At 35.6% G+C, this 26,964-nt stretch overlaps 3 protein-coding genes across 6 annotated transcripts in view; 1 reads left to right on the forward strand and 2 right to left on the reverse strand.

Annotated features, from left to right (window-relative positions):
- The window catches only part of LOC120637929 (E3 ubiquitin-protein ligase TRIP12), a 64,552-nt gene extending 60,394 nt beyond the window's left edge, over positions 1-4,158 (forward strand). For 3 of the 4 annotated variants that reach the window (XM_039910000.1, XM_039909998.1, XM_039909997.1), the window contains exons 36-39: positions 616-784; positions 1,792-1,908; positions 1,983-2,162; positions 3,074-3,270. In XM_039910000.1, coding sequence (XP_039765934.1) covers positions 616-784; positions 1,792-1,908; positions 1,983-2,162; positions 3,074-3,270 — 663 coding nt within the window. Of the gene's footprint in view, positions 1-615; positions 785-1,791; positions 1,909-1,982; positions 2,163-3,073 lie in introns of all 4 variants that reach the window. The other variant, XM_039909999.1, reaches the window with a different exon arrangement.
- Positions 4,159-5,379: 1,221 nt separating this feature from the next.
- On the reverse strand, positions 5,380-7,789 carry LOC120623281 (transmembrane protein 256 homolog). The gene is made up of 3 exons (XM_039889224.1): positions 7,516-7,789; positions 7,133-7,405; positions 5,380-6,271 (listed from the first exon to the last, which is right to left on the reverse strand). Exons 1-3 carry the CDS (start codon positions 7,585-7,587, stop codon positions 6,128-6,130), a joined length of 489 nt encoding a protein of 162 aa, XP_039745158.1. The 5' UTR covers positions 7,588-7,789; the 3' UTR covers positions 5,380-6,127.
- Positions 7,790-12,408: 4,619 nt separating this feature from the next.
- LOC120623280 lies at positions 12,409-26,607 on the reverse strand. The gene is made up of 10 exons (XM_039889222.1): positions 26,578-26,607; positions 25,193-25,228; positions 21,651-21,677; positions 20,668-20,682; positions 19,886-19,915; positions 19,060-19,089; positions 16,759-16,797; positions 14,721-14,902; positions 13,606-13,763; positions 12,409-12,678 (listed from the first exon to the last, which is right to left on the reverse strand). The coding sequence occupies exons 1-10, from the start codon at positions 26,591-26,593 to the stop codon at positions 12,624-12,626; spliced, it is 588 nt and encodes a 195-aa protein (XP_039745156.1). The 5' UTR covers positions 26,594-26,607; the 3' UTR covers positions 12,409-12,623.
- Positions 26,608-26,964: the final 357 nt, after the last annotated feature.

Raw genomic sequence — 26,964 nt, forward strand, 5'->3', positions numbered from 1 at the left:
CCCAAAATTTTAATAAACAACTGAGACGAACTAACTTGAAAGTTTCGATAAAGGTACTATTTTACTGACTCTTGTGAAGTGGACAATGGGTTGGTCAGAAATATGGTCAAGAATATCTTTATGACGCTTAGAACAACTACATAGATTTTCCATTAAATAAATAAATATACTACGACAAGACACACATCGCTATACAGCCCCAAAGTAAGCGTAGCTTGTGTTATGGGCACCAAGATAGCTGATGAATATTTTTATGAATAATACACATTAATACTTATAATATACATATAAACACCTAGACACCGAAAAACATTCATGTTCATCACACAAATATTTTTCCAGTTGTGGGAATCGAACCCATGGCCTTGGACGCGGAAAACAGGGTCACTGCCCACTGCGCCACTCGGCTGCCTAAATTTTTTGCATTTAATAGTTTTACGTTCTTTCAACCTGTTAAGCAGCACTCATTTCTATCATTCTTTGACAAGCTGTTGTCATTTTGATTCTGTTTCTAAATGATTACTTTAAAAAAGGCTGTGGCATAAAAAAGGTTACATTGTTTTAGTCGGATCCCGTGAATCAAAACATCCAAAGATCAACTAAAAATCATTCCAGATAAACGGTCTCGAGCTCGACGGCTGCCCTATCGAGGAGTTGGGGCTAGATTTCATCCTGCCAGGTGATGGCTGCACAGAGCTGCGTCGAGGCGGCCGTGACTTGCCGGTCACGGCGCACAACTTACACGACTACATATCGCTCGTCACGCACTGGCTGCTGTACGAGGGTGAGTACACAACTGACGCGTACATAATAATAATAATAATAAATACATTTATTAACCAAAATTCACAAGTAGACTTAAAACTATTATGGTGTAATCATAAATTCTTACGAATTTTACCGTACACCACCGTGCCGTCGACAAAAGGTAACATCTAAAGAAATTAATTAACACCCACCTAGTCACTACATCAATCAAGATATTCCATATAAATAAAATTCCCTCAATATAATTAGGTAGTTTAAAATTGGTAGTAGGTAGGCAGGTAGATATTATAAATATATTTTAATATTAACTAACAATCTTATTTAAACCTATATCCTTAGTTTAACTTTATTAGTAATATAGCTATTGCTATTTACAAAAAACCTTGAGTGGATAACAAAGCAGGTAGTTTAAAAATTCGGTAAGTTAATGCCACGAACGTCCATCGAGCAACGCAATACAGGATGTTCAGTTGTCGCAAATTTTTAGGAATTAACTGTTATTGTACTTTGAAATTGTAATTTGTTGATATACAAGGTCATTTGGAACGGGTCTACATAGCACCCCCTATACAATGTTGTCACTTAACTCGATTTAAAGAATTAATTTTAATTCCAAGCAACTTATATTTTATTAAAAAATTTACAACCCTAACCACATGTGTATGTCAAAAACCTATTGTTTTAATATTATCTAGGACCTTAATGTTTCTTCTTTTGCCATAGTAATTTAACCCCATTTGACCTTAAATGAAAACAGCTGATTATTGGTTGTCACTGCATAATTTTAAGAAAACTTTGTAGTTTTCGCTCTAAAAGTAAAAATCCCCGGAAAAAGTGAAGAAAACGTTTTTGATTATCACGAATAGTTTTATTCCATCTGCAATAAAGTACCTCCTTCATACCGACCGGACGTACCTCTAGTAGATAAATAGTGTTATTTCGTAATGTGAAACAGACAGATGGTTTTTCTTTGTTTAAAAAATAAGACTTAATTAATCGTGATTTTTCGGGTTGTCTCCATAGGTGTAACGAAGCAGATGGATGCATTCAAGGAAGGCTTCGAATCAGTATTCCCTTTGGAGAATTTGAAAATATTTTACCCGGAAGAGTTGGAGCAAGTATTTTGTGGGACCCCATCAGGTATACTATTGTGGAATATATGTTTTTTTTTCTTCATTACTTTATATAATTAATAAATAATTCGATATTATTAGGTGGTCGCGATCAGCGATGGGATCCGAGGATGCTCGCAGAGTGTATTCGTCCCGACCACGGCTACAACGCAGAGTCGCGGGCGATACGTATGCTTATCGATATTCTATCCTCGTACAATCGCGAGGAACAACGACTCTTCTTGCAATTCGTGACTGGAAGCCCACGTTTACCCACCGGAGGTAACTCAATTTATTTTTGAAAAATTATATTTTAATCTAATAATATTTCTTTTAAATGATTTGGTTGGTATGGTTAATTTATAATACTATGAAAATAAGTTTTTAAATAGTTGTTTGTTATCTGTATTAATTCTCAACTACTCAAACCGTTTCTATTTATTCTGTATCTGTTAGAGGCTAAGCGAACGGTTAAAACTAAGGCAAAAAACTTAAAGTAGCCGATAATTTTTTTAAGCCTTGCTACAGGTTTCTCATGGTTATTTTAGTGTGAATCCTCTATGTGATATGTATACGCAATGTATAAAAAAATTGCATAAAAGATACTTGCGACCTGTATACGAGACGTAGTACACTTGCATAAAAGACACTTGCGACCTGTATACGAGACGTGCCTACTGAACATGCGCAAAATACACTTCCGACCTGTATACGACACGTATTAAACTCGCATTAAAGACGCTTGCGACCTGTATACGAGATGTACTAAACTGGCATAAAAGCCTTACGAGCTGTACACGAGACGTACTAAATTTGCATTAAATACATATAAGACATGTATACGAGATGCATTAAACTTGCACAAACCACATTTGCTTCTTGTTTATGAGAATTACTTAACTTGCATAAACGCAATTTGTTTAATGCATACGAGATGTACTAATGCGGGAGTAGTGACCTGTTTTCGTTTCTCTTAAGATAGAACCTGAACCGCGTATTCGTTTTGGCATCAATGAAACAGATTTAAACTCGGTTACTCGGCGAAACATGTACTCTGTACACCTTTGGTTGGCTTATTTGTAGTTTGGATCTAAAGCTTCATTGCTTTAGATTCATACATGATAAACTTATCCTACTTTGTTAACGTGCGACGTAATGGATGGATAGTCGTTTAATGGTTGTTTTGTTGTTAGGCTTCAAGGCCCTGAATCCACCATTGACGGTGGTACGCAAGTCGCTGGAGTCGTCGCTGGACCCCGACGAGTACCTACCCTCAGTGATGACGTGCGTCAACTACCTGAAGCTGCCTGACTACAGCGGCGCGGAGGTGATGCGTGCAAAGCTTCGTCTGGCTGCCTCCGAGGGGCAGCATTCCTTCCACCTGTCGTGAAGTGTTAACGCTTCCCCCCCCTTTAGGCTTAGTACACGATTTCCTTGCTCGCAATTGAGGAGTCGTTTTCTCATATCATACTCTATACTGTCAAAGTAAAATGGGCCTAATGACTGCAAAACCTGTACTTCTGATTTTAATTTTACAAACGCTCTGCCAAAAGCCCTAGCCGAGTGATTTTAGACAAATTTCAGGTTTAGCACAATCTGAATAACATCCATTTTACTCTCATGTTCAAGTATTTCGATACTCGAAAACGACTCCTCGATTACGAACGAGTAAAACTTGTGCTGAGGGTACCCGCTCCCTTCCGCACGACCCCGCGTTCTCTTGTGTACATGTGCAGATGCGGTTAGTGACATCATATTTTTTTGTAATAGCGGCGAAAGCCCCGGAAGACTGTTTATGTGCAATCAGAGTGTTTTTATTTCCTTATGTGACGGACACTTAAAAAGTGCTGTGTTTTATGAATTTGTTTTCTTTTAGATTGATTTTAGATTACAGAGATATGTTAATAATTATATTTTGTGTTAATTTAATGTGATAGCTTTGTATATTTCTTTATCTAGAAGAATAACTCAACATAATAGTTAAGTGTGATGCTAATAGAGTCCTTATAGTGCGTAAGCAAAATATATATACTGTCTTGCCCGTTTCGAGGACTCCCGATGCAGGCGCCACCTATTATATATCTACCGTATATTTTACCATATAAGCTACGTTACGATTGACCATTGTCACCTTGTGAGCCAATATGCGCTAATATAGCATTTAATACCAAATGGTGTATGTTTTGATTAAACTTTAAGAATCATAAATGAATAAATAAAAGTGCAAAATTTACTATGTAACAATTTCAATAAAACCATATAAACAACAATGAACAAATACTGTGTTTTCTTTCACTGCGTTTGTTTTCCAGATATTGGTTACTACATTGGTAACATTGTAGTTAAATATAAAGTAGCATCCACCCAATGTTCGCATTCCACCTGGCAAAAATAATAAATAATAAATATTATTAATATAATAAATAATATACTGCGACAAAACACATATCGCCATCTAACCCCAAAGTAGGCGTAGCTTGTGTTATGGTTACTAAGTCGACTGATGAATATTTTTTTATGAATAATAAACATAAATACATATAAACACCCAGAAACTAAAAAACATCCATGTTCATCACACAAACATTTTCCAGTTGTGGTAATCGAACCCCCGACCTTAGAATCCGAAAGAAGGGTCACTGCCCACTGCACCAATAGGCCGTTACAAAGAAGAGAAACATTCAAGATATTAAATTGGAAGAAAAAAAAATGGCGTCGTCCTTCGTGGCAGTAGTCTTTTAAGTGGGAGGTCCCAGGTTCGTTCAAATATAATTTCTAAATTTTCTCTGGTCTTGTCTAGTGGGAGGATTCCGTGGCTTATTACTACAGACAGAGCAGTGCCGCCACGCTATTTAGCGTTCCGGTCGCGTATTAAACTAGTAGGGGCATGGGTTTATAATATAACTGCCCGAACACGTTAGTCCGCTACCATCATAGACTGCATCATCACTTTCCGCCAGGTTAGATAGCAGTCGAGGGCTAACTTGTGGAGTAAAAAAACTTTTTTTTAATTCTACAGCCTTGAATTACTCAAATACCTAAATCATTTTTAGATTCAGATTTCCTCTATGAGAGTTGTACATACATACATAATGTACACCTCTTATTTTTTATACTTGGATTTTGTTCGATTTTCATAAGATCTCATCAGATAGTGACAATGGGACTACATATTTTAAAATTATACCCTATAAAATTATAAAACAATTTACAAAATAAATCCCCAATCGATGGATAAAATGGGTGAACAAACATTAATTAAAAATGCACATTACTCCATTTTTAATTACCTACCCTTTAATCAAAACAAAATAATTTTATTCGTTTTTTTAAGACAAATCTGTTAAATGTGATCTTCAATTAATTTATGTATGCTTTAATTATTATTTTAAAAATATTATTTACATTATAAGATAATTAAGAAATAATGAACTAGACATGTAAGCCCCTTCCTTGCTTTTAAAGTTTGTTTTAAAATGAAATATCTGTTTTTGCGGATCTTTTTATTACATATTATGTTACATTCAAATTTAACAACAATTCCAATAACTCTTAAGAATAAAACATTTTAAATTGAAACAAAAAAAAATCATGTAACTTGATTCTCAAAAACCGACTTATTATAATTATTGTAGAATTGTATTATTTACAATTGTGCTAGACTGGGGTCTGATAAATAACAATATTCATTATAATAATGTGTGTAGAAATAATTTATGTTTATTTGTTGACATATTATGTTTAGTTTACATGAGCTTAGGCAATACTTTGCAGAAAGACCATGATTTACAAAATATGAAGTCATAAATATTACTCAAAACAGATGCGCCTGGTTGAGGTACATTAAGCAAATAAGGCAAAATATTCATTGTATTATAAATGTTTGTAGCCAAAGTATTTTGAAGCAGAAAAAATAATTATTTATCGATGCACACCCCTTATTAAGAGTTTACTATACATATAATGTATAATACAAATACCTACAATAATAATAAATAAATAGCTGATAATGATGCTAAATCAAAATTACAAACTTGGGCATTCATTCACTACCTTACCCAAATACATAAATAACTACACATTGCTTCTGTTGATTTGCTACTCTGAAGAAAATACTGTTTTATCTAAAATTGTATTTTAAAAATATTACACTTAATTTGCAAATGAATACACAGCAATACTAGGTCTGGAATGACTTCTACTTATTCATTTCACTTAAATAAGAGTTCAACAACTAGGAATAGGAACTACAGTACCATTGCAATCCAGCCAAGGATAAGACAAGAGCCTCCTACAGGTGTGAGACGACGTAATGCCCGTTCGCCAGTAAAGGCATGGTAGTAGCAAGTGCCACAGAAGAGTCCCATGCCTGCTATGAAGAATGTGCCAGCCTGTAAACCGGAAAATATAATTTAACACCATGAATTTAAAACACTGCAATAATTATATTTAAATGTTAAGATAGAAAATTGAAATTCACAAAAGACAAGAAGTTTTAGTGATAAATTCACAAAAATAAAAGTTCATAAATTCTATTTAATGATGACTGTCCAAGTTAGATTGCAAAGCTTCCTGTATCAAGCATATATGACACAAAACTTAGCAGAAAAATAGCAGACTAAGACAAAAGATTATCAAAACATATCAACTTCAAAACAAATTGACACCATATCCCATATCAGTTATCACCTCAGTGTCAACCAATCTAAACCATGTAACCAGAGTGGATTTGTCTGTGCTCAAATTTTCACCACAAAATATATCACATGTGCAAATTGTTGAAAAAGTTATGCATAAAGGTACTAATTGCAAGAGTGTTGCTGTTATCTAAGCAGCAACAATTTTTTTAGTATCCCTTTACTGCTGGATATATATTATTTATAGTGCATGCAACTTTATTTTTCATTCATAGTTGAGATTGTTGATTTATAGTTGAAGGGGTTAAAATACAGAAAAGGCATAGTGGCTAACTTAAAAATTAAAGAAAAAAAAAACATTTTTAAAAAATGACTGAAGTGCAATTACTGGAGGCATCTAGGATTGATAATTTTCGATAGGAATAGGTTTTAAACATATTATTATGAGAAAACCAGGGAACTTTTTTGATTTCTATCTTCTGTAATTAAATGAGCATCTTCTGATTTCTGATGCGCCTGGAACACTGCCACCCCTGGTATGCGGCCTATACCGCCTTTAGACATATCTAGGACTGAATGCCATATAAAGGTAAAATAGAAATAATTTGCACTCACAATATAAGGTCTCTTGCATAGAGGTACTGTCATGAGTGCTAGTGTGTGAAGAAAATGAAATCTATTAGCTGTTTCAAAGATTTTCTTTAAGTCTTCTTTGTTATCTGTTTCTGGGAATGTGCGATGAGCACCCATTGCCCCTAGAACAACAGCTGTTGCTCCACTTAGCCCAGCTAGCCTTACAAATGGTCCAGCCTCTTGTGCTAGTTCCCATAGTGGCATTTTGATTATAATTGCTGGTGGTGGACTTACTGACTTGCTCTTAAACAGTCCCTGAAATTTTTGCCAAAATGCTTTATTTCATAATATACAAAAGATTCAGTAATGGTATTCAAATAATTTTAAGACTATAATTATTGCGAGTTGGCAAAGCAGACACTTACGATATTGCGTAAAACATTCATAGTTCCCTCCGCCACCGTATTTATCATTAGAGTATCGAGCAGATTAACCATACCTTTTGAATATTTTAAAAATCAGGAAGAACGGATAATCTCAAGAAATTTAATAAAACTGTTTTACTTTTAACGTATCACGTACCTACTATATTGTAATGAATATAAACTAATATTCTCTTTGTTTAGTTTGAGCCAATTCTATATGAAAATCACAAAAATGTAATGTAATCACTAAAATCAGCAATGTTGTAAATCACAATTGTCAATGTCAAACTCAAAAGCCAAAATCAATATTTTTATTTCATTGCCAGAATTTCCAGTTGATAATAATTTTATTTTTTAGATTGCAACATCTTATATTCTTAAAACCGAATTACATAAATGGGCGCATGAGTAAGAAAACTAGAGTTTTTGTGAAAAAGATGGCGCGAAACAACGTTGAATTTTTATGCCGCCAAATATAAAATTTTCGGTTACAAAAATAATAACTGTTCAGAGTGTCTTTTTAATAGCTGTGGTTAACGCACGGGTCAGAGAGACTTTGGTGTAAAATATATTATAGTTTTGTGTTTATATTTTGTGCAATATTGTTAAGTTGTTGGTAAGTGCTTGCTTATTGTATTCGTCCGCCGTTCGTACCAAGCTGGGGGAACATGGAGGCAGATCCTCCCATGCTCCCTGATCCAGGGGAGCATGTAGAAATCCCACAGCGTACGCCGACTTCCTCTGGTCGCAAGCGACCACTAGAAGAGAAAATTTAATTTAAAAAATCTATCAGTGATCCTGCATCTGCAAATCCCTCTATTCAGTTAATTTATATCCATCTATCCCTAGAAGTTGCATCTAAAATATACTTGGACACGGATTCAGGCCCTTTTGTTGTTTATGTATCACGCGAAGTGACTGATCCCTCGGCCGGCTCTTCTTGGTGGGATGACGAGTGTACAAACATGATAAAAAAAACGCAAGGAAGCTGAGTCCTCTTATACAATGAATATGACTCGTAGCAATTTTCTTGATTACCAGCGTACTAATGGTATAACTAGGAGACTTATGTCTAAAAAGAAAAAAAACGGTTGGTTAGATTACTGTGAATCCTTAGATCACCGTTTTCCCTCGTCCTCAGTCTGGAATAAAATTAAGCGTATCCGGAACTCTGTTACATCTACAGATCCTTCATCGAACGATACAAATATCTGGCTTGAAGCCTTTGTAGATAAACTTGCTCCTCCGTATGTCCCTTGTGGAAGTAGCTTTACTCCTTCCTCATCTTTATTATCTGGCAATGAAATGGATGCCCCATTTTCGTTTGATGAATTACAAGGAGTTCTTTCAAGTCTTAAAGATTCAGCGCCTGGGGCCGATGGCATACCGTATTCCTTTTTGGTAAAACTTAACGAAAAAGCGAAACATTTTTACCTTGATTCGATCAACAGTTTTTTTTTAACAGGAATAGTCCCGGAATCTTGGAGAACTCAAGTCATAATCCCAATACGAAAACATGGTAAAGACCCCATGGATCCAAACTCTTACCGTCCCATAGCTCTTTCCTCCACGTTAGCCAAAATTATGGAGCACTTGATAAAAATCAGATTGGAATGGATAGTAGAAAGTATAGGTTTATTGGCCAAGTCCCAATTTGGCTTCCGAAAGGGACTCGGAACAATGGATAGTCTTGGAGTCATTACAATAGATATTCGAACAGCCCTGGCTAAAGGAGAGTATCTCGTGGGTGTATTTCTAGATATAGAATCAGCATATGATAGTTTTCTCCTTCCGCTTCTGAGACATAAACTGCATCAGCTGAATATTCCGCCGAGGTTAACTCGAATCATATTAAATCTTCTATCAACCCGAAATATTCTGGTGAAAACCCCTTCTTCTTTTCTTCTCCCCAGACCCATCTGGAGAGGTCTCCCTCAGGGTCTGTCTTAAGTCCATAGCTTTATAGCATTTACTCCTATGATCTCGAACTGTCTCTCGTAAGCTTTTGCAATGTTCTACAATATGCTGACGATATCGCTCTTGTAAGTTAGCTCCAATTGCATGGAAAATATCACAAGTAACTTAAACTCGGCATTTTACTATTTAGGCCAGTGGTTATTAGATCATGGTATGTCTCTTTCAATCGATAAGTGCAAGGCAGTAGTCTTTACTCGAAAAAGAATCATTCCCGATGCTAATATTACCCTCGAAAATAAGGCCAAATTTTTAGGTGTTGTACTTGACTCAAGACTCAATGGCGCGTCTCATGTTCTACACGTCAGTCAAAAATGTGAAAGTGGCATTAACATCCTCCGTGCATTGTCAGGGGTGTGGTGGGGTGCTCACCCCTACTCCCAAACACTTCTTTATAATGCCATAATCCGCAGCCACATGGACTATGGGCTATTTGTTCTTGACACCACTAACAAATTGGCAACTGAAAAGCTAAACAAAATACAATACAGATGTCTAAGAATAATACTTGGTGCCATGAAGTCATCGGCCACCAATGCACTGCAAGTGGAATGCGTTGATCCTCCAGTTCAGATAAGAAGCCAGTATTTATGTGACCGCTTTATCTGTAATGTTTTACAACTTTCTTCGCATCCGTTATTTGATAGCCTTCGACGGCTATCTTCTGTTGTCAAAACAAACCAAGACCTCCCTTTTCTTTTAAATAGTTTTCGTAAATTCACATCTCTTCCTCATCCAATTCAGTCATCTCCAATGATATCCCTTTTTTCTACACCATTCAAAAGTTTGACTTATAAACCATCCATTGTTAATTTAAATATACATAACGATAAAATTGAGGCCAACCAAAGGTTCAATGAAATCATTCATAGTAACTGGCCCGTGTACCTTACCATCTATACGGATGCCTCAAAATTATTTCTGTCTGGTTGCGTTGGCGTAGCATGTTGGATACCAAAATACAAAATTGGTATTCAATTCAAGTGTGCCCCACAATCTTCAGTATTTACTGGAGAGTCTATAGGTATATTGGAAGCAATCCTCTTTGTGGAAGCCCAAAGTTATGTACTGACTGACTCCTTAAGCTGCTTACAGGCACTAAAGGATAATCCGTTTCGCTCTAAGATGAGAATCTCCATCATATTAAGAATAAGAGAGGTATTGCAAACATGTCAGCAGAAAGGCCTTACCGTTGTGTTAGGATGGGTTACAGGTCACTTAGGCATCATTGGTAACGAGACAGCTGACGCCTGGGCTAAACTTGCAACCGAATCGGGTTCTATGACCTATTTTAAAATCCACCCGCAAGACCTTCGTTGCTTAGCAAAATTAGACTTGGAGAAATCTTGGAACTCAGTGTGGGTCGAATCAAAATCGGTTAAAGGAAAACAATATGCTTCAATCCAGCCTAATATCCCCCGAAAACCTTGGTTCTTTATTCATAAAAAATCTGTTCGTTGGGTCACGTCAACTATCAGTCGTCTACGGATTGGACATGCTTGTACCCCAGTACATTTGACAAAAATAAGAGTTCGAGATCATTCTCTGTGTGAGTGTGGCCTGGACGAAGGATCAGTCTCACATATCCTTTTTTCCTGCCCGAAATTGCCCTTTAATCTGTATAATCTGATATACTTCCTTCTAAAGTTCCTCGTCCCTTAAATGTCGAGTGTGTGTTAATGTCAGTGTATAGTCTGGATGTTAAATATCTATGGAAATTTATTAAAAATAACAAATTAAAACTATGATTTTTATATTTTGGATATAAATATTGAATTTTATTTTATCTTCAAATGATTGTTAAATTCATGCGTACTTAGTTCATTTCACTAACAACTACTATTGCAGGTCGAAGTTATGAAATAGACATTTCTTTTTCTTTACTGACCACTCTAGTTCGTGCCTTTTCCAAGCTACTTGACACTGGCAAAGTACATTGTGCTGTTTTGGCACTACGAAAAGCCATAAATCAAAAGAAGAAGAAGGAAACTAGAGACAATGGGCTATCTAAAATGTATTTATATACAACATAACACAATAACAAAATAAAATTTAATTATTTTTGTAAAAAAAAATATATAAATATTTTTTTAAATCATAAATTTAAATCAATAAATAAAACTTATAAATAATCTTATTTTTAAGCCCGCCCACCGCACGCTCGGTTTTTTTTGGCATAGTAAAAAAGATTAGATAAAACCTGTGTGCGTGCTGCTGGGGATAAAAAAAAAATATTCTTCACAACTAGTAATTATATACACGAGGGTAAGTTATAATATTAGAGTATAAGATTGCAGATTTGTATCTATTTGTGAAATGTGGTACTAAACACTTTTATTTACACACAGATGACGTCACGCAAATGATGAGACCGTTACGCAGCATTAATAAAAATATAATTTTTCTAGTGAACTCTGGAACTGGCTTTAACGCCGAAGGAAACCATCGTAAGGAAACCGGCATGCCTGATAATGTTCTCAAAGGCGTACGAAGTCCACCAATGTCGCTCCCTTGTCCGCAAAACTTGGGCAGCGTGGTAGTCACGTGAGAAAAGACCCCAGCCTTGAAGTGGGTTTAAATGATTTATTACATTTACCAACTGTGGCGACCTGTCAACTCCGTACTTTGTGCGTTGAGTAGGTAGGTATGTTTTCTAAAAATGTTATTTACTGAGGTTTTGTATCAAGATTATTAATATACAAATTTCTGAAAGAATTCTCTACTGAATCGGGTATCAGGTACTAAAGCGAGTAATTAAAAGCAATAGGTAAAATATGACGTTTATTTATGATTTTATATTATTATGTATTGATTATCTACCTACATATTTCAACACATGTTAACTGTATGCACTGTCAACATTTAAACTTACCTATTTATCTTAGGTTTATCGATAGTATATCTGTTTAGGTTCATAAATTATGCTTCCGTATTTTACCTAACTTTCCATAATGTTTCACGGGAAATTTAGGGGATACCAGGTATGAAAGTAACACGGAAAGAACGAAACAAATGAGTTACTGCAAATGTAAGTACATCTTTACTAATGTCTGTATAACTGAACTCCTCTATTTTGACACACGTAGGGATGGAAGTAACAAGTTATTATTAACTCGGCAGCATCGTAGCAAAAGTTAAGGTTTTTTGTCGATTTCGCTTTCTTGACAACAAACACCAGCATACATGTACCTGTCGAATAAAGAAAGTTAACAGTTTTCATGTTATTAATAAAGCAATAATAATAGTTTAAATAAAAAAAACATTTACTCTCTACGATTATGATCGTTCCTATATTTATGTATACGCGTACCTATTACAAGTGAGTAATATTTACCTGTGCTAGTAGAGGCGTAGAGTAGACAAAATGGTTTGAGTTTCGATGCATCAAGTTTTTTATTTTAATGTTAATGTTAATGTTAAAATTTCTTGACGTCGACGTAAACATCAAAATTATAACAGGTAACCTAACTTGAAGCGAATTGACAACTTATGAAAATATCAATAGCCCGCTAGGCGCTCATATTTAACTAGCAATAATTTTTTGTATGACAGTTCTCTTGTATGAAGAGGTGTCAAATTTACGTTTAGACATTACGCCAGAGACTCACAATTAAAACAAGAAGTTTCACATCAGACCGGCATCTCATGACTTCTCAATTTTTTTAATTATTTATTATGCGGATATGGTATCTTTGTCTGTCGCAGTCATGCGGAACTGTTACTTGATTGTTAGGCTACACAGTTGGAACACGGGATGGTTTGGCTAGCTAAAATGTAAATGGCATAACCACTGCGCCTACTCGTGGTGCGGTGGTAGCTATCAATTATTTATTTGGAAAAATATCAACAATGCAGATGAGCTTCAGACGATGATTATGGCGTAGGAATATGGTAGATGGCTGCATAGGGATCGACCTTTGCATTTCCTTTTCTTTGCCTTAATCGAAATCCCCCATTACTAAATTCATAATTGTAGAACTTCCTTTCCGAAGAAGATAAAGTTGTTATACTTTCGATAGGCACTGCTGTCAAATTCAAAATTGGAACATTTTGATAACTTAGTATTCCAATTATGAAAACTTATCAAATATTTGCATGTAATTATTTTGTGATTACCTGCTACCCGCGAAGCAGGAACTAGCTTGGTATTCAGAGACGGTGAAGTTGCGCGCGGCGAAGCAGCGGGTCAGGTACACGCATAGTATTTTCTCCTTCTTCGGATATGTTAAAGCCCCCGGCCAACACTCATAGTCTCCTTTATCACGTTTAGGTGGCTAGGCAATACATAAAAGAGAGATTATGAACCTTGTAGAGTAAACCACGTGAATCAAGCTGTAGCTTGAGCTGAGAGACGAGGCCTGTGTCCAGCAATTGGACGAGCGAGTGTCGAGCGCTGTGGGAGACCGGTTTGACCGTTTTTCTGGTCTGGTCCACTTGGAGGCTTTGGCCGTGGCTAGTTACCAGCCTACCGACTAAGACGTATTGCAAAGCGATTTAGCGTTCCGATAAGTTGCCACGTGGAAACCAATTAGGGCTATGGGTGTAATATAACTGTCATACAAAACTCATGAACATTGGTTGTTAATCAAATATAATTTTAATTGTTTCTTGAAAACTATTTATTATAGGTATTATATACTTAATAATTATTAACGTATTTTTAATAAAACCTATTCAATTTAATAAAATATCTGTCCAAATAAAGTGTGTTTAATAAATTACTGTAACATAATTATAAATTTACAACGTGCAGGTTATCCTGCTTTCCGCTGATAATAGCAAATTAAGCTTAACGTTCATTGGTGTCTATAAAAATCAGAAAAATAGAATTTTGAGCGCGCGGTGCGCCAAAACCCTTCTCTATGAGACGATACCTGTGAACATAAGTCGGGTGTTAATATGCTAGGGATCGTTATAATGAACTCAAGACATATATGAATATTAATTTAAAAATCCCCGATTTTAGAAAAAGTTATATATTTCCTATTCAAACCCTTTCATACCCATATTGAGGGAGTTGTGAAAAAAAGTGGTAGCGACGGTCATTTTGGACCTATTTTCATCAAACATAACTACACTTCTGACTAATTCACCATCCTAACAAAAAATAAATAAAATAAAAATCGGTTCATCCGTTCTGGAAATACGATGCCAAAGACAGACATGTCAAACTTGTAACACCCGTCGTGTTTGCGTCGGGGGTTAAAAACATGATTACAACTTAAACTTACATCAACATCTTTGGAAAGCTTCAGGTAGGCTTGCGACCCCGAATTACACAACAATAGTGTGTCGTCGCTGGCATTTATTAAACCAAGTGCCCACTCGTACCCTTCCAGGTGATACACTGCCACCAAACCAGGATCAATAGGGGCCATCGGACGTTGTGGTGGAGTAGGTTCATGGCTCGCATCTTAAATAAAACATGTATGTATCACGTAGTTTTTTCAATTTTTCTTATTGTTATAACTAGCTGACGCCTGGCCACGGGACGCGCGACGCGACCGGTAAAGCGTGTTTATAATGACTGAAACAATTGTATGAAAATACAAGTCGTTGGCCGCGTTTATTTATTTATTATTTATGTACCATTCATTGTGATTGTGAACATAAGATACATGAAGTGTACAAAGGAAAGCTTATCTCTATAAGAGATCTCTTCCAGCTACCCCAGGATGTGAGTAAGATGATTTAATTGTGGTATAGGTCAAATATAGGTACAATATACTTCATAATAACTACTAAGGATATTCAATATATCTAAATAATAACAAAATTCTACATACTAATACAATAAAATTTGAAGATACTATATATACAAAATATTTATATAATATAAATATAATAAGTAAACAGTGATAAATGTACTTTGACAACGATAGATAATGCTCCTTTACATTGTGTAAAAGAGTGCACCGATCGGCAGAGTCAGTGTTTATTACAAATCCCGTGGGCACCGTCCTGTTATAAATGGTAGCCTATGTTACTCTACGTTCTTTCAACTCACTCTATGCCAAAAAATAACACCAGCCAATCCAGCGCACCAGATCCAGGTAAGTGATAAACAGAGCAACACTTCGCAGGGCATGCAGGGAAGTGGGAACACGTCATGCGGTACGATACCGCTATTAACTTGAGGCCCTCCAGGTCAGAACACTGCATTGCAACAATTTTTTTTTTTTTCCGGATTGTGTGTACCTGATTATCCCTAATGATTTTAACAGCGTAACGCGGGCTTTTTGGTGAGCCTCGGAATGGGGCTCTGCCAGGAAGAGTTTGAACCCTAGGGCTCGAAGAAGCGAAAGGATCGTCGGCCTGAGGGCACCTTATGTAAGGCTGAACCTCGGCTCAGGCGACGATTGGAGTGAAAGGGTTACGGACGGTGATTAGTCCGCACGCATCCGAGAACGTGGTGCGAGCCCACGGATGACGTAAGAAGTCGGGGACCTCGTCTTCGTCGGCGAAGACGCTGTTCAGAGGTTGATTGTGTGTTCTGATAGGGAGTATTGTCAGTAGTAATCTGATCGTCAGGGTCGTGATTGCAACAATGCTGCATAGCGACAGAAATAAGGATAGTGGTAGGTAGTACAGTTTGTACTGTAATTGTTTCAGTTATTAGACGCTTTACAGTTCGCGTCACATCCCGTGGCCAACATGTAATCATAGTTTGGTAGTTTTCGTTTCGAATGTGAACGGCAGCTATGATTTATGCTGTGATGGCGATTTTTGCGATGTTTGCTTTTCCACTATGCGTTCCTTTGGAAAGCACTTTGAAAAATTCAAAATTCAAAACTCAAAATTTATTTATTCATGTAGGCCTATCACAGGCACTTATGAAGCGTTCATACATATATGTTTACATAATTGTAAGGGGATGGTGATAACTTCGTACGCCAACTTAAACCTAAAGCTTCGAGGGTTCCAAACGCGCCCTGGTCTAAGAAGAGCCCACAACAAACTTAGCCGGGTATTTTTTTCTTTTTGTTATCACCATCTCACAGTTTATTTTTATTAAGCTATGAAGCTAGAGCAATTCACACCCAAGCTTTTTTATCGTTCAAGTGATCCTTAATAAACGCTGGCAGTCCCGTTTACTATCACCAAAAATAATTCCAGCCATTCGCCACGCAATGTAGGTACATTTTAGCAGTGTAAAGTGCTGGGTTGGTAATATGAAAATAAGTTGTGCCTCTCATTGCTTCTTCGTATGGCATCAGGTAAAATAGCTGACGTAGAATTGCTTTAGGTATGTACAAAGTTTGAACTTACTATACTGGTTACAAAGTCCGCTTTCTGCACCGCCTCCAACTAAAATTAGAGTTTGCCTTAGTTTTGTATTAAAAATGTGTATTGATTGACTTTTATAAATAAATAAATAAATATATAAATATTTGTTACCCGACCGCAAGAATATTATAATATTTTAAAAAGATTTATACATGGTAACAAAAATTGATTGCTTTATATGACCAGTTATACTTGGCACAATATGAGAAAACAAAATTCATCATCATCATCATCATATCAAACTCCTTCCACAATGAGGTGTTAAGGCCGTAGTCCACCATGCTGGCCCAGTGCGGATTGGTGGACTCCACACACCTTTGAGAATATTATTGAGAACTCTCAGGCATGCCGGTTTCCTCACGACGTTGAAGCAAGTGATTTTTTAATTACTTAAAACGCGCATAACTTAGAAAAGTTAGAGGTGCGTGCTGGGATTCAAACTCGGCCCATCGAAAGTGAAGTGGGCACTCGGCCCCTCGAAAAAACCCACTGCTGGGCTGTCACCGCTTTATATTTTTTTTTACTTAAACAAAATTCGGTTAGAGAATAATGTTAAAAGTTAAAACTATTGTTTTTACTATTACCGACTAAGACTTATAAAAACGTATTATTTTCTCCATTAAAAACTTAACTTAACATGTACTTATGAATATTGTGCTGTATTTAAACGTATTATTTTATATTTAAATGTCTGTGACAGCAAGGGCGGATCCAGCTTTGGCACCAGGAGGGGGTCACATAGTCGTGGTCAACTCGAGAACTTATAATTTAATTTTGATGACAATAGATAGGAGTAAAAAGTAGGTATTGTATTAATGCCAGAGGTTGCCAATACCTCAGCAATAAGGCCGCCTTTGCATGCCTACAATTTTTGTTCTGTTGCTTATTCTATATTTTATGTATATTTCGATGTTTGTGTGCAATAAAGTATTTCTTCTTCTTCTAATGTACCTAAGTACTGTACCTAAAGTTTTTTATTCTTTCACTTGAAAAACTTAACCTAAATAACTTGTACATATACACGTACATAATGCCATCTTCTCTTGAAGACATCCAGAGAAGAATTATCACTCACGGAATGAGGCAGCCTATTTATATTCCATAACCGTGGTGAATGATTTGCCATTACAGCTAGAGGTATGTCGAGGGGCATGACGCAAAACTCCGCAAGAGTGAAGAGGTGGGTTCAACAAGTGTGTAGTGCATAAACTAAGAATTTATAACTTAGTATAAACGGTATATACTCGTAGCATAAAATATTAAAAAACAACAACATAATTTTAAAGTAGGTTTAGTATACTCGTATAAATTCAATTGCCAAACAATAAGAAATAAAATATTTTAGAGAACTAACAAAAATAACATTTAAGTTAAAACACACGCACAGGAATAATGAAAAAATAATTACTTTCTATTTCTTGTAATTAGTGAATTTACAGCAATAAGTTTTAAGAATACTTATAAAGGTACACTTATAAACACATTAAAGGTAGAAAGAGATTTAAGTTTCTTAACTTAAACTATGAACTATGTTATGATATGTTGAAGTTTAGTCGTTCCGATTCCGATTGAGGTTGGGTCTAGCTAGACGTTAAGTAGTCGAGAGAATTCAAATTTTCGTTGCGTTCATTCCCAAACGTTTGCCACCATACAAAGTTATCATATTATATTGAATTAATAAAGTATTGAATTAATAACTAATTTTTAGTTACATAAAATCTGTATGGTGACGAAATATATAAATAAAATAATTATGTTCAATTAGTGGTCCACCTAAGTCCTGGAACCAGCTCAGGGGGGGGTGGGGGGGGGGGGGTGGGGGGGTCATGACTTTTGCAATTAAGGTTAGCTCGAAGAATAGCTAGATTAACTTTCATAACGAAAGAAAATATAGAAATAGGTATACTAATAAATTACAATTGTTAAACAAAACCATTGTTAAGTTGTTTGGGTATTAAACAAAACATTTACCTTTGTTTAAACGATATATTAAAACATATTTAATCAATCGTGGTTACTACAAGGCTGCTTGGAAGCTGACGTTCTCATCTCCCACAAGATAGAAAATTTCTTAAGATTGTCAAGCAATAAAATAATTTTGGATAAGAGTAATCTGCTGAGTTTCTTGCCGGCTCTTCTCGGTAGAATCTATCTTCCGAATCGGAGCTAGATTCACTACAAACACACGGACTTGACGTTCCAAAAGTGCTTATAAACTAGGCCTACTTGAAATTAATCCATTTTGTTTTTTTTTGAATAAATGAAAAAGTTGGTATAACTTACTTTGAAAACCACTATAATGTTGTCCACTGCCTGCAATAAAATAAAATAGTATTTTATATCTGTAAATCAATACAAAATAATAGTAAGTAACTAGGAAATGTATATAACGTATGAACACTTAAGTTTTCATAATGTAAGTATACCACAGAATTAAGATCATACAGAAACCGTGTGTACAAGACTTATATTTAAGCATCAAAAACCACTCCACTTGAGTAGTGTTTCGCGAACATGCGGTTGGTAACTTAATTCATTTAGCAGTTGCCAGTAATTATTTTATCTCTGATGTTCTAAACGTTTACCATAAAATGGGAAAAATGGGAAAAGTTTGTGAGCTAGCAACATTCCGCGAGTGTGTGCTCGAGGCGTTTTCTCTGTTGATGGACACAAAGCACTGCATGCATGTCTTAATGAGGATTCTGTATGTTCTTAATTCTGTGGTATTAGACATTCTCAAGGACTTTCTTTCCTTTCTAATCAGATTGTGCACCCTTAATAACGATTATCACTAAAGTGGGTTATATTATTATGGATACTGATACTCTGAATAAAAAAAATTAAATAAATAATAATAAATAAATAAATAATTTAAATAAATTTAAATAAGAAAATTTCTTAAGATTGTCAAACAATAAAATAATTTTGGATAAGAGTAATCTGCTGAGTTTCTTGCCGGCTCTTCTCGGTAGAATTTATCTTCCGAATCGGTGCTAGAGTCACTAAAAACATACCGACTTGACGTTCCAAAAGTGCTTATAAACTAGGCCTACTTGAAATAAATGCATTTTGATTTTTTTTAATAAATTGAAAAGTAGGTATAACTTACTTTTAAAACCACTATAATGATGTCCACTGCCTGCAATAAAATAAAATAGTTTTTTATATCTGTAAATAAATACAAAAGAATAGTAAGTAACTAGGAAATGTATATAACGTATGAACACTTAAATTTTCATAGTGTATACCTCAGAATTAAGATCATACAGAAATCGTGCGTACAAGACTAATATTTAAGCATCAAAAACCACTCCACTTGAGTAGTGTTTCGCGAACAGGCGGTTAGTAACTTAATTCATTTAGCAGTTGCCAGTAATTATTTTATCTCTGATGTTCTAAACGTTTACCATAAAATGGGAAAAATAGGAAAAGTTTGTGAGCTAGCAACATGCCGCGAGTGTGTGCTCGAGGCCTTTTTTCTGTTGATGGATACAAAGCACTGCATGCAATAATGTCTGAATAAGGATTCTGTATGTTCTTAATTTTGTGGTATTGTGACCAACACTACTAATGTGTTATCGAACAGGCTTTTGATTGGCAAGTTGTTTTTGATGCTTCAATATTATTTGTGTACACGATTTCATGTCACAAATGTTAAAACTCACAATTTTTTAAAAGTCAATATATTTTTAGCTTTCCAGAGCGGTTACAAATACAAAGTTGAGTACCTTTTAATGAATGACATATGTATGACTGTATGTCCTGCATTTAAAACATAAAAAAAGCAAGTTGTTAAGGATGCAATTGGTGTGGTTTTAATCCTTCTTTCTTAATGGATGACTTTAAGAACAATGCAGCCATAATTCTTTAATTTAAACATTTCCAACTTACCGCCGTTTCCCTGGACTGAAAAAAAAATGAATGACTTCTTATTATTTATTTATTAATATATTAACAGGTATTTACAATTTAAAATTAATAATTATACATGCTTTAACATAATTTACTGTATTATAAACCCACTTTAAGGTCGCCACAACTTGCAAAAAAGATCGGTAAGAAGAGCGTAAAAGAGTTATTGCATGACTATTAAAACAGAATTATTTTTTCCCCTTTAAGTAAATACTTAACTGTAACACATAACACCTACACACTACTTTACCGCACTTGTCTTATAACGGACAATCGTCTTTTTAAAACTTTTTCAGTGCCAAATTTGTTTTAAAATATGTTAAAAACGAGTGTATTTTAATAAATAAAAAAAAACAAAATAAAAGACATTTTTTTCTATGTATTAATTTTCTTAAAAAAAAATAATAAACTTTAAAGTAACAAAAAGATTGTTCACATTGACAGGTAAGTAAAAATAGACTTTATACGGTTTACGGTTAAATTGTTGATATTGGAAAAGAGCAACTACTAAGTTTCTTGCCAGCTTCTTCTCGGTAGAATCTGCCTTCTGAACCGGTGGTAGAGTCACTACACACAGACAGACTTGACGTTTTAAACGTGCTTATATTAGGCCTACTTGAAATAAATGTATTTTGAATTGTGTATTTAACCATATCCATTACCTAATATTTATTGTCTGACAGGAATTCTAGCTATTTGAGCTTTTGTTCTATGACAAATTTAGCATGCACTGGCTGTTTAACTTGCGATTTGCTGATTTAAATTTCTACTAACTGTCTCTTTTTAAACTAATAATAATTGTCAGATCTAACATACTATGACCCACCGGATGGTTAGTGGAAAACCACTGCCTGTAGGTACACAGAGAAACACTTCGCAGGTCATGTAAGGTTTTTAAAGTGTCGCCCTGTGTCCATCAACGTGAGGACTTGAATAATAATATAATTAAAAATTTAACTTACTTTCAATACCAGTAGTATGATAGTCAGCTGCAAAAGAAATAAAACAAGTCCTTTATTTATCTTATTTTATATCTTTAAACAAGCAATTCTTGTATATATATTTGGAATCTCGGAATCGGCTCCAACGATTTTCATGAAATTTAGTATACTATTAGGGGGTTTCGAGGGTGATAAATCGATCTAGCTAGGAATAATTTTTAGAAAATGTCATTTTATTCGTGTTTTATGGGAATAACCGAATTGGTGCAGACGAAGTTGCCCGGGTCAACTAATGTTATTAATAAAAAAAGAAATAAATAAATATACTACGACAATACACACATCGCCATCTAGCCCCAAAGTAAGCGCAGCTTGTGTTATGGGTACTAAGAGGACTGATGAATTATTTTTATGATTAATATACAAAAATACTTATAATATACAGATAATCACCCAGACACTGAAAAACGTTCATGTTCATCACACAAACATGTTCCAGTTGTGGGAATCGAACCCACGGCCATACTCAGAAAGCAGGGTCGCTGCCAGCTGCGCTAGTCGGCCGTCAAATATAAGTTATAACCACGCCACAGAATTAAGAACATAAAGAAACCGAGTACATGACTTATAGTAAAGCATCAAAATACAATTCACTTGGTACGGGAGCTAGCAACGTTTGAAAAGTAAGAATTTTAGGTCAGCTAATGTTGTGATATGTCGTCCTTCTTGCACTTTCGGTTAGAGTCTGGGCTATCTGGCAGTGGCGTGCACAGGGCTTTTGACCAGGGTATGCATAAAGAAGGAAAATGGCATAAAATGGAAAAGTCCTTCGCCTTTATGAGTAATACAAATTTTTGAGGGTATGCAGTGCTTTTGTGCATTTATGAAGCGCACGCCACTGCTATCTGACTGGCGGTTGCGGTTGCGTTCATTAGTGCGCATCCTACCTGTCTAGGTAATAATCCTGGATTTTAAAAAGATAAATGGTTCATATTATTCCGAATCAGTTTAAGAATGAGGCGTTCTTCTATCAGAGCAATCTCTTCCTATTTTTGCACTCCTGGTATAACGATTAGCAAAAACTTATAAAAATGGCATTTCTGCGATTGTTCAAGGGGGGACCCTTGCTAAAATAAAAAATCTGTAGCTAACAGGGGTTATTGTATCGGTAAGCCAAAGAGTGCTGCTTTCAGTAAGACTGCACGATTTCAAGCCAGCCTGCAGCCATTTTTATAAACACAAGCTCGAAAGTCAAATTCCCAAATTTTCTGCCAAGTTTCCTTTCAAAAGAGCTGAGTAGGCATGTCTCTACTCTTCTACTGCGAGTTTTAGTTTCAAAATCAGCAGCACAAAAGATAAATTGTTCATATTATTCCAAATCAGTTTAAGAATGAGGCTCTTTCTATCAGAGCAATCTCTTCCTATTTCTGCACTCCTGGTATAACGATTCGCAAAAACTTATAAAAATGGCATTTCTGCGATTGTCCAAGGGGGGACCCTTGCTAAAATAAAAAAGCTGTAGCTAACAGGGGTTATTGTATCGGCAAGCCAAAGAGGGCTGCTTTCAGTAAGACTGCACGATTTCAAGCCAGCCTGCAGCCATTTTTATAAACACAAGCTCGAAAGTCAAATTCCCAAATTTTCTGCCAAGTATCCTATCAAAAGAGCTGAGTAGGCATGTTTCTACTCTTCTACTGCGAGTATTTAGTTTCAAAATCAGCAGCATAAAAGATAAATTGTTCATATTATTCCAAATCAGTTTAAGAATGAGGCGTTCTTCTATCAGAGCAATCTCTTCCTATTTCTGCACTCCTGGTATAACGATTCGCAAAAACTTATAAAAATGGCATTTCTGCGATTGTCCAAGGGGGGACCCTTGCTAAAATAAAAAAGCTGTAGCTAACAGGGGTTATTGTATCGGCAAGCCAAAGAGGGCTCTGCTTTCAGTAAGACTGCACTATTTCAAGTCAGACTGCAGCCATTTTTATAAACACAAGCTCGAAAGTCAAATTTCCAAATTTTCTGCCAAGTATCCTATCAAAAGAGCTGAGTAGGCATGTCTCTACTCTTCAACTGCGAGTTTTTAGTTTCAAAATCAGCAGCATAAAAGATAAATTGTTCATATTATTCCAAATCAGTTTAAGAATGAGGCGTTCTTCTATCAGAGCAATCTCTTCCTATTTCTGTACTCCTGGTATAACGATTCGCAAAAACTTATAAAAATGGCATTTCTGCGATTGTCCAAGGGGGGACCCTTGCTAAAATAAAAAAGCTGTAGCTAACAAGGTTTATTGTATCGGCAAGCAGAAGAGGGCTGCTTTCAGTAAGACTGCACGATTTCAAGCCAGCCTGCAGCCATTTTTATAAACACAAGCTCGAAAGTCAAATTCCCAAATTTTCTGCCAAGTATCCTATCAAAAGAGCTGAGTAGGCATGTCTCTACTCTTCTACTGCGAGTATTAAGTTTCAAAATCAGCAGCATAAAAGATAAATTGGTCATATTATTCCAAATCAGTTTAAGAATGAGGCGTTCTTCTATCAGAGCAATCTCTTCCTATTTCTATATTCTCTCTTCTTTATTTTCTTATATTTTAAAAAGGCTTAACTTTGCCTTTTTGAAAAAAAGCTAGCGTGTAATAACATCCGGTTATTGCGTGGAAGCATGGCATGCATTAAGAGTCACCAAGAATTCGGTGTAATTCACTTTTTAATTTTAATTTAAGGCTTAACAATCGAATTAATGTCTGGCAAATGTATTTAAAGTTTTTCTTTTCTTTAAATAACATTATATTAAAATTACAGATATTATAAAATACTTTGAAATATTCAGAAAAAAAAAAAAAATTGCGTATGGCACATAGCATGGTCAAAAATGTAGTTAGGTAGACTTATTTAAAAACAAAAATGAAAAATTACGCCTTCTAAAATGTTTTTAAAATCCAGGATTATTACCTGGACAGGTAGGATGTGCACTAATGAACGCAACCGCTACCGCCAGCCAGCCCAGACTCTAACCGAAAGTGCAAGAAGGACGACATATCACAAAATCAGCTGACCTAAAATTCTTACTTTTCAAACGTTGCTAGCTCCCGTACCATAAGTATAGATTTTGAAACGTCTAGTCTCGATTAGCTCTAAATATAGGTAATTTTCAGTTATTGGTAGGATAAAAAAATAGCAGGTCATGCAAAGAACATGTCCTACAAATTGCCGTCCTGTGTTCTGAGTAGACTTTAACTATAATTATAACGGCAACCAGAACCTACAGACAGGAACACAGCAATGCTGCTTGGCGGCAGAAATAAGCATCGCAGCACTACTACCCTGGAGGAGTTTTGTCACAAAAAGCGCTAAAACTACTGGAAAGTCAAGGAAATATCTAAAATGGTTTGACAGATTTTACATAGATTTTACATGTACTTTTCAATATTGGGTAATATTCTTGTCCCATTAAAACAGGGTAGCTTAGAAATCGATAAGCGCTATATCGTGACTTACCCTCAGGCAAAATAGCTCGCAGACGATACAAGGTTAACTTTTATAAAATTAAAAGTTCAACTTACCTCCCAAATCAGAAGAATGATATCGATTATCGTGTGCTGTAAAAATAAAACAGTTTTTTTTTAATTTAGTCAAAAAATACAACAGAATAGCAAGTGGAATAATGCACAGATGAAGAAGAAGAAGAATGCACAGATGCATGATGAATACCAAGTTTTCATCATGCATCATGAAACTATCCGTCGCACTCGCAAGCGATATCGCAAGCGTTGGCTTGCATGTGTACGAACAAATATCTACATCGCAGGTTACGCCCCAGCGTAATTGATCAAGATCTGTGTATTTAATTTTGATCAAAGGAGGAGGAGATCAAGTAGTGCCTTTATCACCGGTTTGGAAGGCAGATTCTACCGAGAAGAGCCGGTAAGAAACTCAGCAGATTTCCCTTTTTCAACATCATTTTAGTTTACAATCTTGAGCGGATCGTATCGCATCGTGGTGCATTTCCACCTACAAGTACACTCGCATAAGTTTTGCACGAGTTTCTTAATTAACCGATAAAAAATCATCGTTAATATCTAGCAAATGATACTGGTGCAAGTGACAGGCACATACTTACTATTTATACAAGTTAGTATTATTTTGTGTTGTCAAGTTAGTATTTTGACGACCGGGAGGTCTGTGTGTGCAGTGGTGAGCGCTGTGGTTTTAAATTATGTTAATATACTGCCAGGAATAGCGCTAACAAGTTAGTCCGTTACCATCTTCACTGCATCATAACTTACCAGCAGGTGAGATTGCAGTACAGGGCTAATTTATAGTGTAATCGAAAAAAAAGGGACACTCTACTTGCACAAGGTTTCTGGAATGCCAAGTCCATATGCAAACGATTCAAGGCGATCGTAGCGACCGATTGCATGTGTGTAGACGAAAGTTTCGGCGTAATTGATCACGGGCCCGGATTGCTTATAAATGGGGACATGCGTGTACAAGGCAACCTTTAAAATATATCTCTCAATAGCTTGTTTGAAGATTTGTAGCGTAGCTTGCGCACTGGCTTTTCAGCTTGCTTATTATTTTTACTTTTTTTAGCTGCGCTTTTCAAGGAAATCTCTAAAATATACTTCTTCATTTTTAATATTGAGCACTAGTTCTTGTCCGCGTTTATTACGGATTTTACAAAACCCATTGGAACTGTTTGTTTTTCTGCGATAAAAAGTAGCCTATATTACTTTCTATTCTTTCATCTACCTCTATGCCAAAAATCAAGTTGATTGAGGACAAACAAACAAACGCACTATCGCATTTATATTAGTAAGGATATACTGTTCCATTACAGGACGACTTGGAAACCGTTAAGCGGCAGCATCTTTACTTACCTCGGGTAAATTAACTTGAAGGATGTAAGAACCAGGTTTACTTTCAGAAAATTAAAAATTTAACTTACATTCATAATATGACATAGAAAATTGATGCCCACTGCCTGTAATAAAAAAAATAGTCAGTCTTTTATGTCAATTAATAAAATTACAGAATATATGATCGTACCTCGGTATCCTAGGAAAACTACAAGCGCAAACTTAAAACATATTTTTTGGAGCAACCTGTATAGTACCAATGCAATAACTATGACCTTGATACTTTTTGCTGCTGCGATTTATTCGCCTACCCACAAGTATAAGGTTTTTTTTTATATATTACTAGCGTACCCAGCCCGCTGCGCCGGGCTAGATTTTATTTAAACAATAAACTTATATCATTAAATTTTTGATTTATCTCTCCGTATTCATTCTCTTCTATTCTCTTCTCGAGCGGATGAAGATCATTATCTACA

The sequence above is a fragment of the Pararge aegeria genome, chromosome 4 (assembly GCF_905163445.1).
Source record: "Pararge aegeria chromosome 4, ilParAegt1.1, whole genome shotgun sequence".
NCBI lineage: Eukaryota > Metazoa > Arthropoda > Insecta > Lepidoptera > Nymphalidae > Pararge > Pararge aegeria.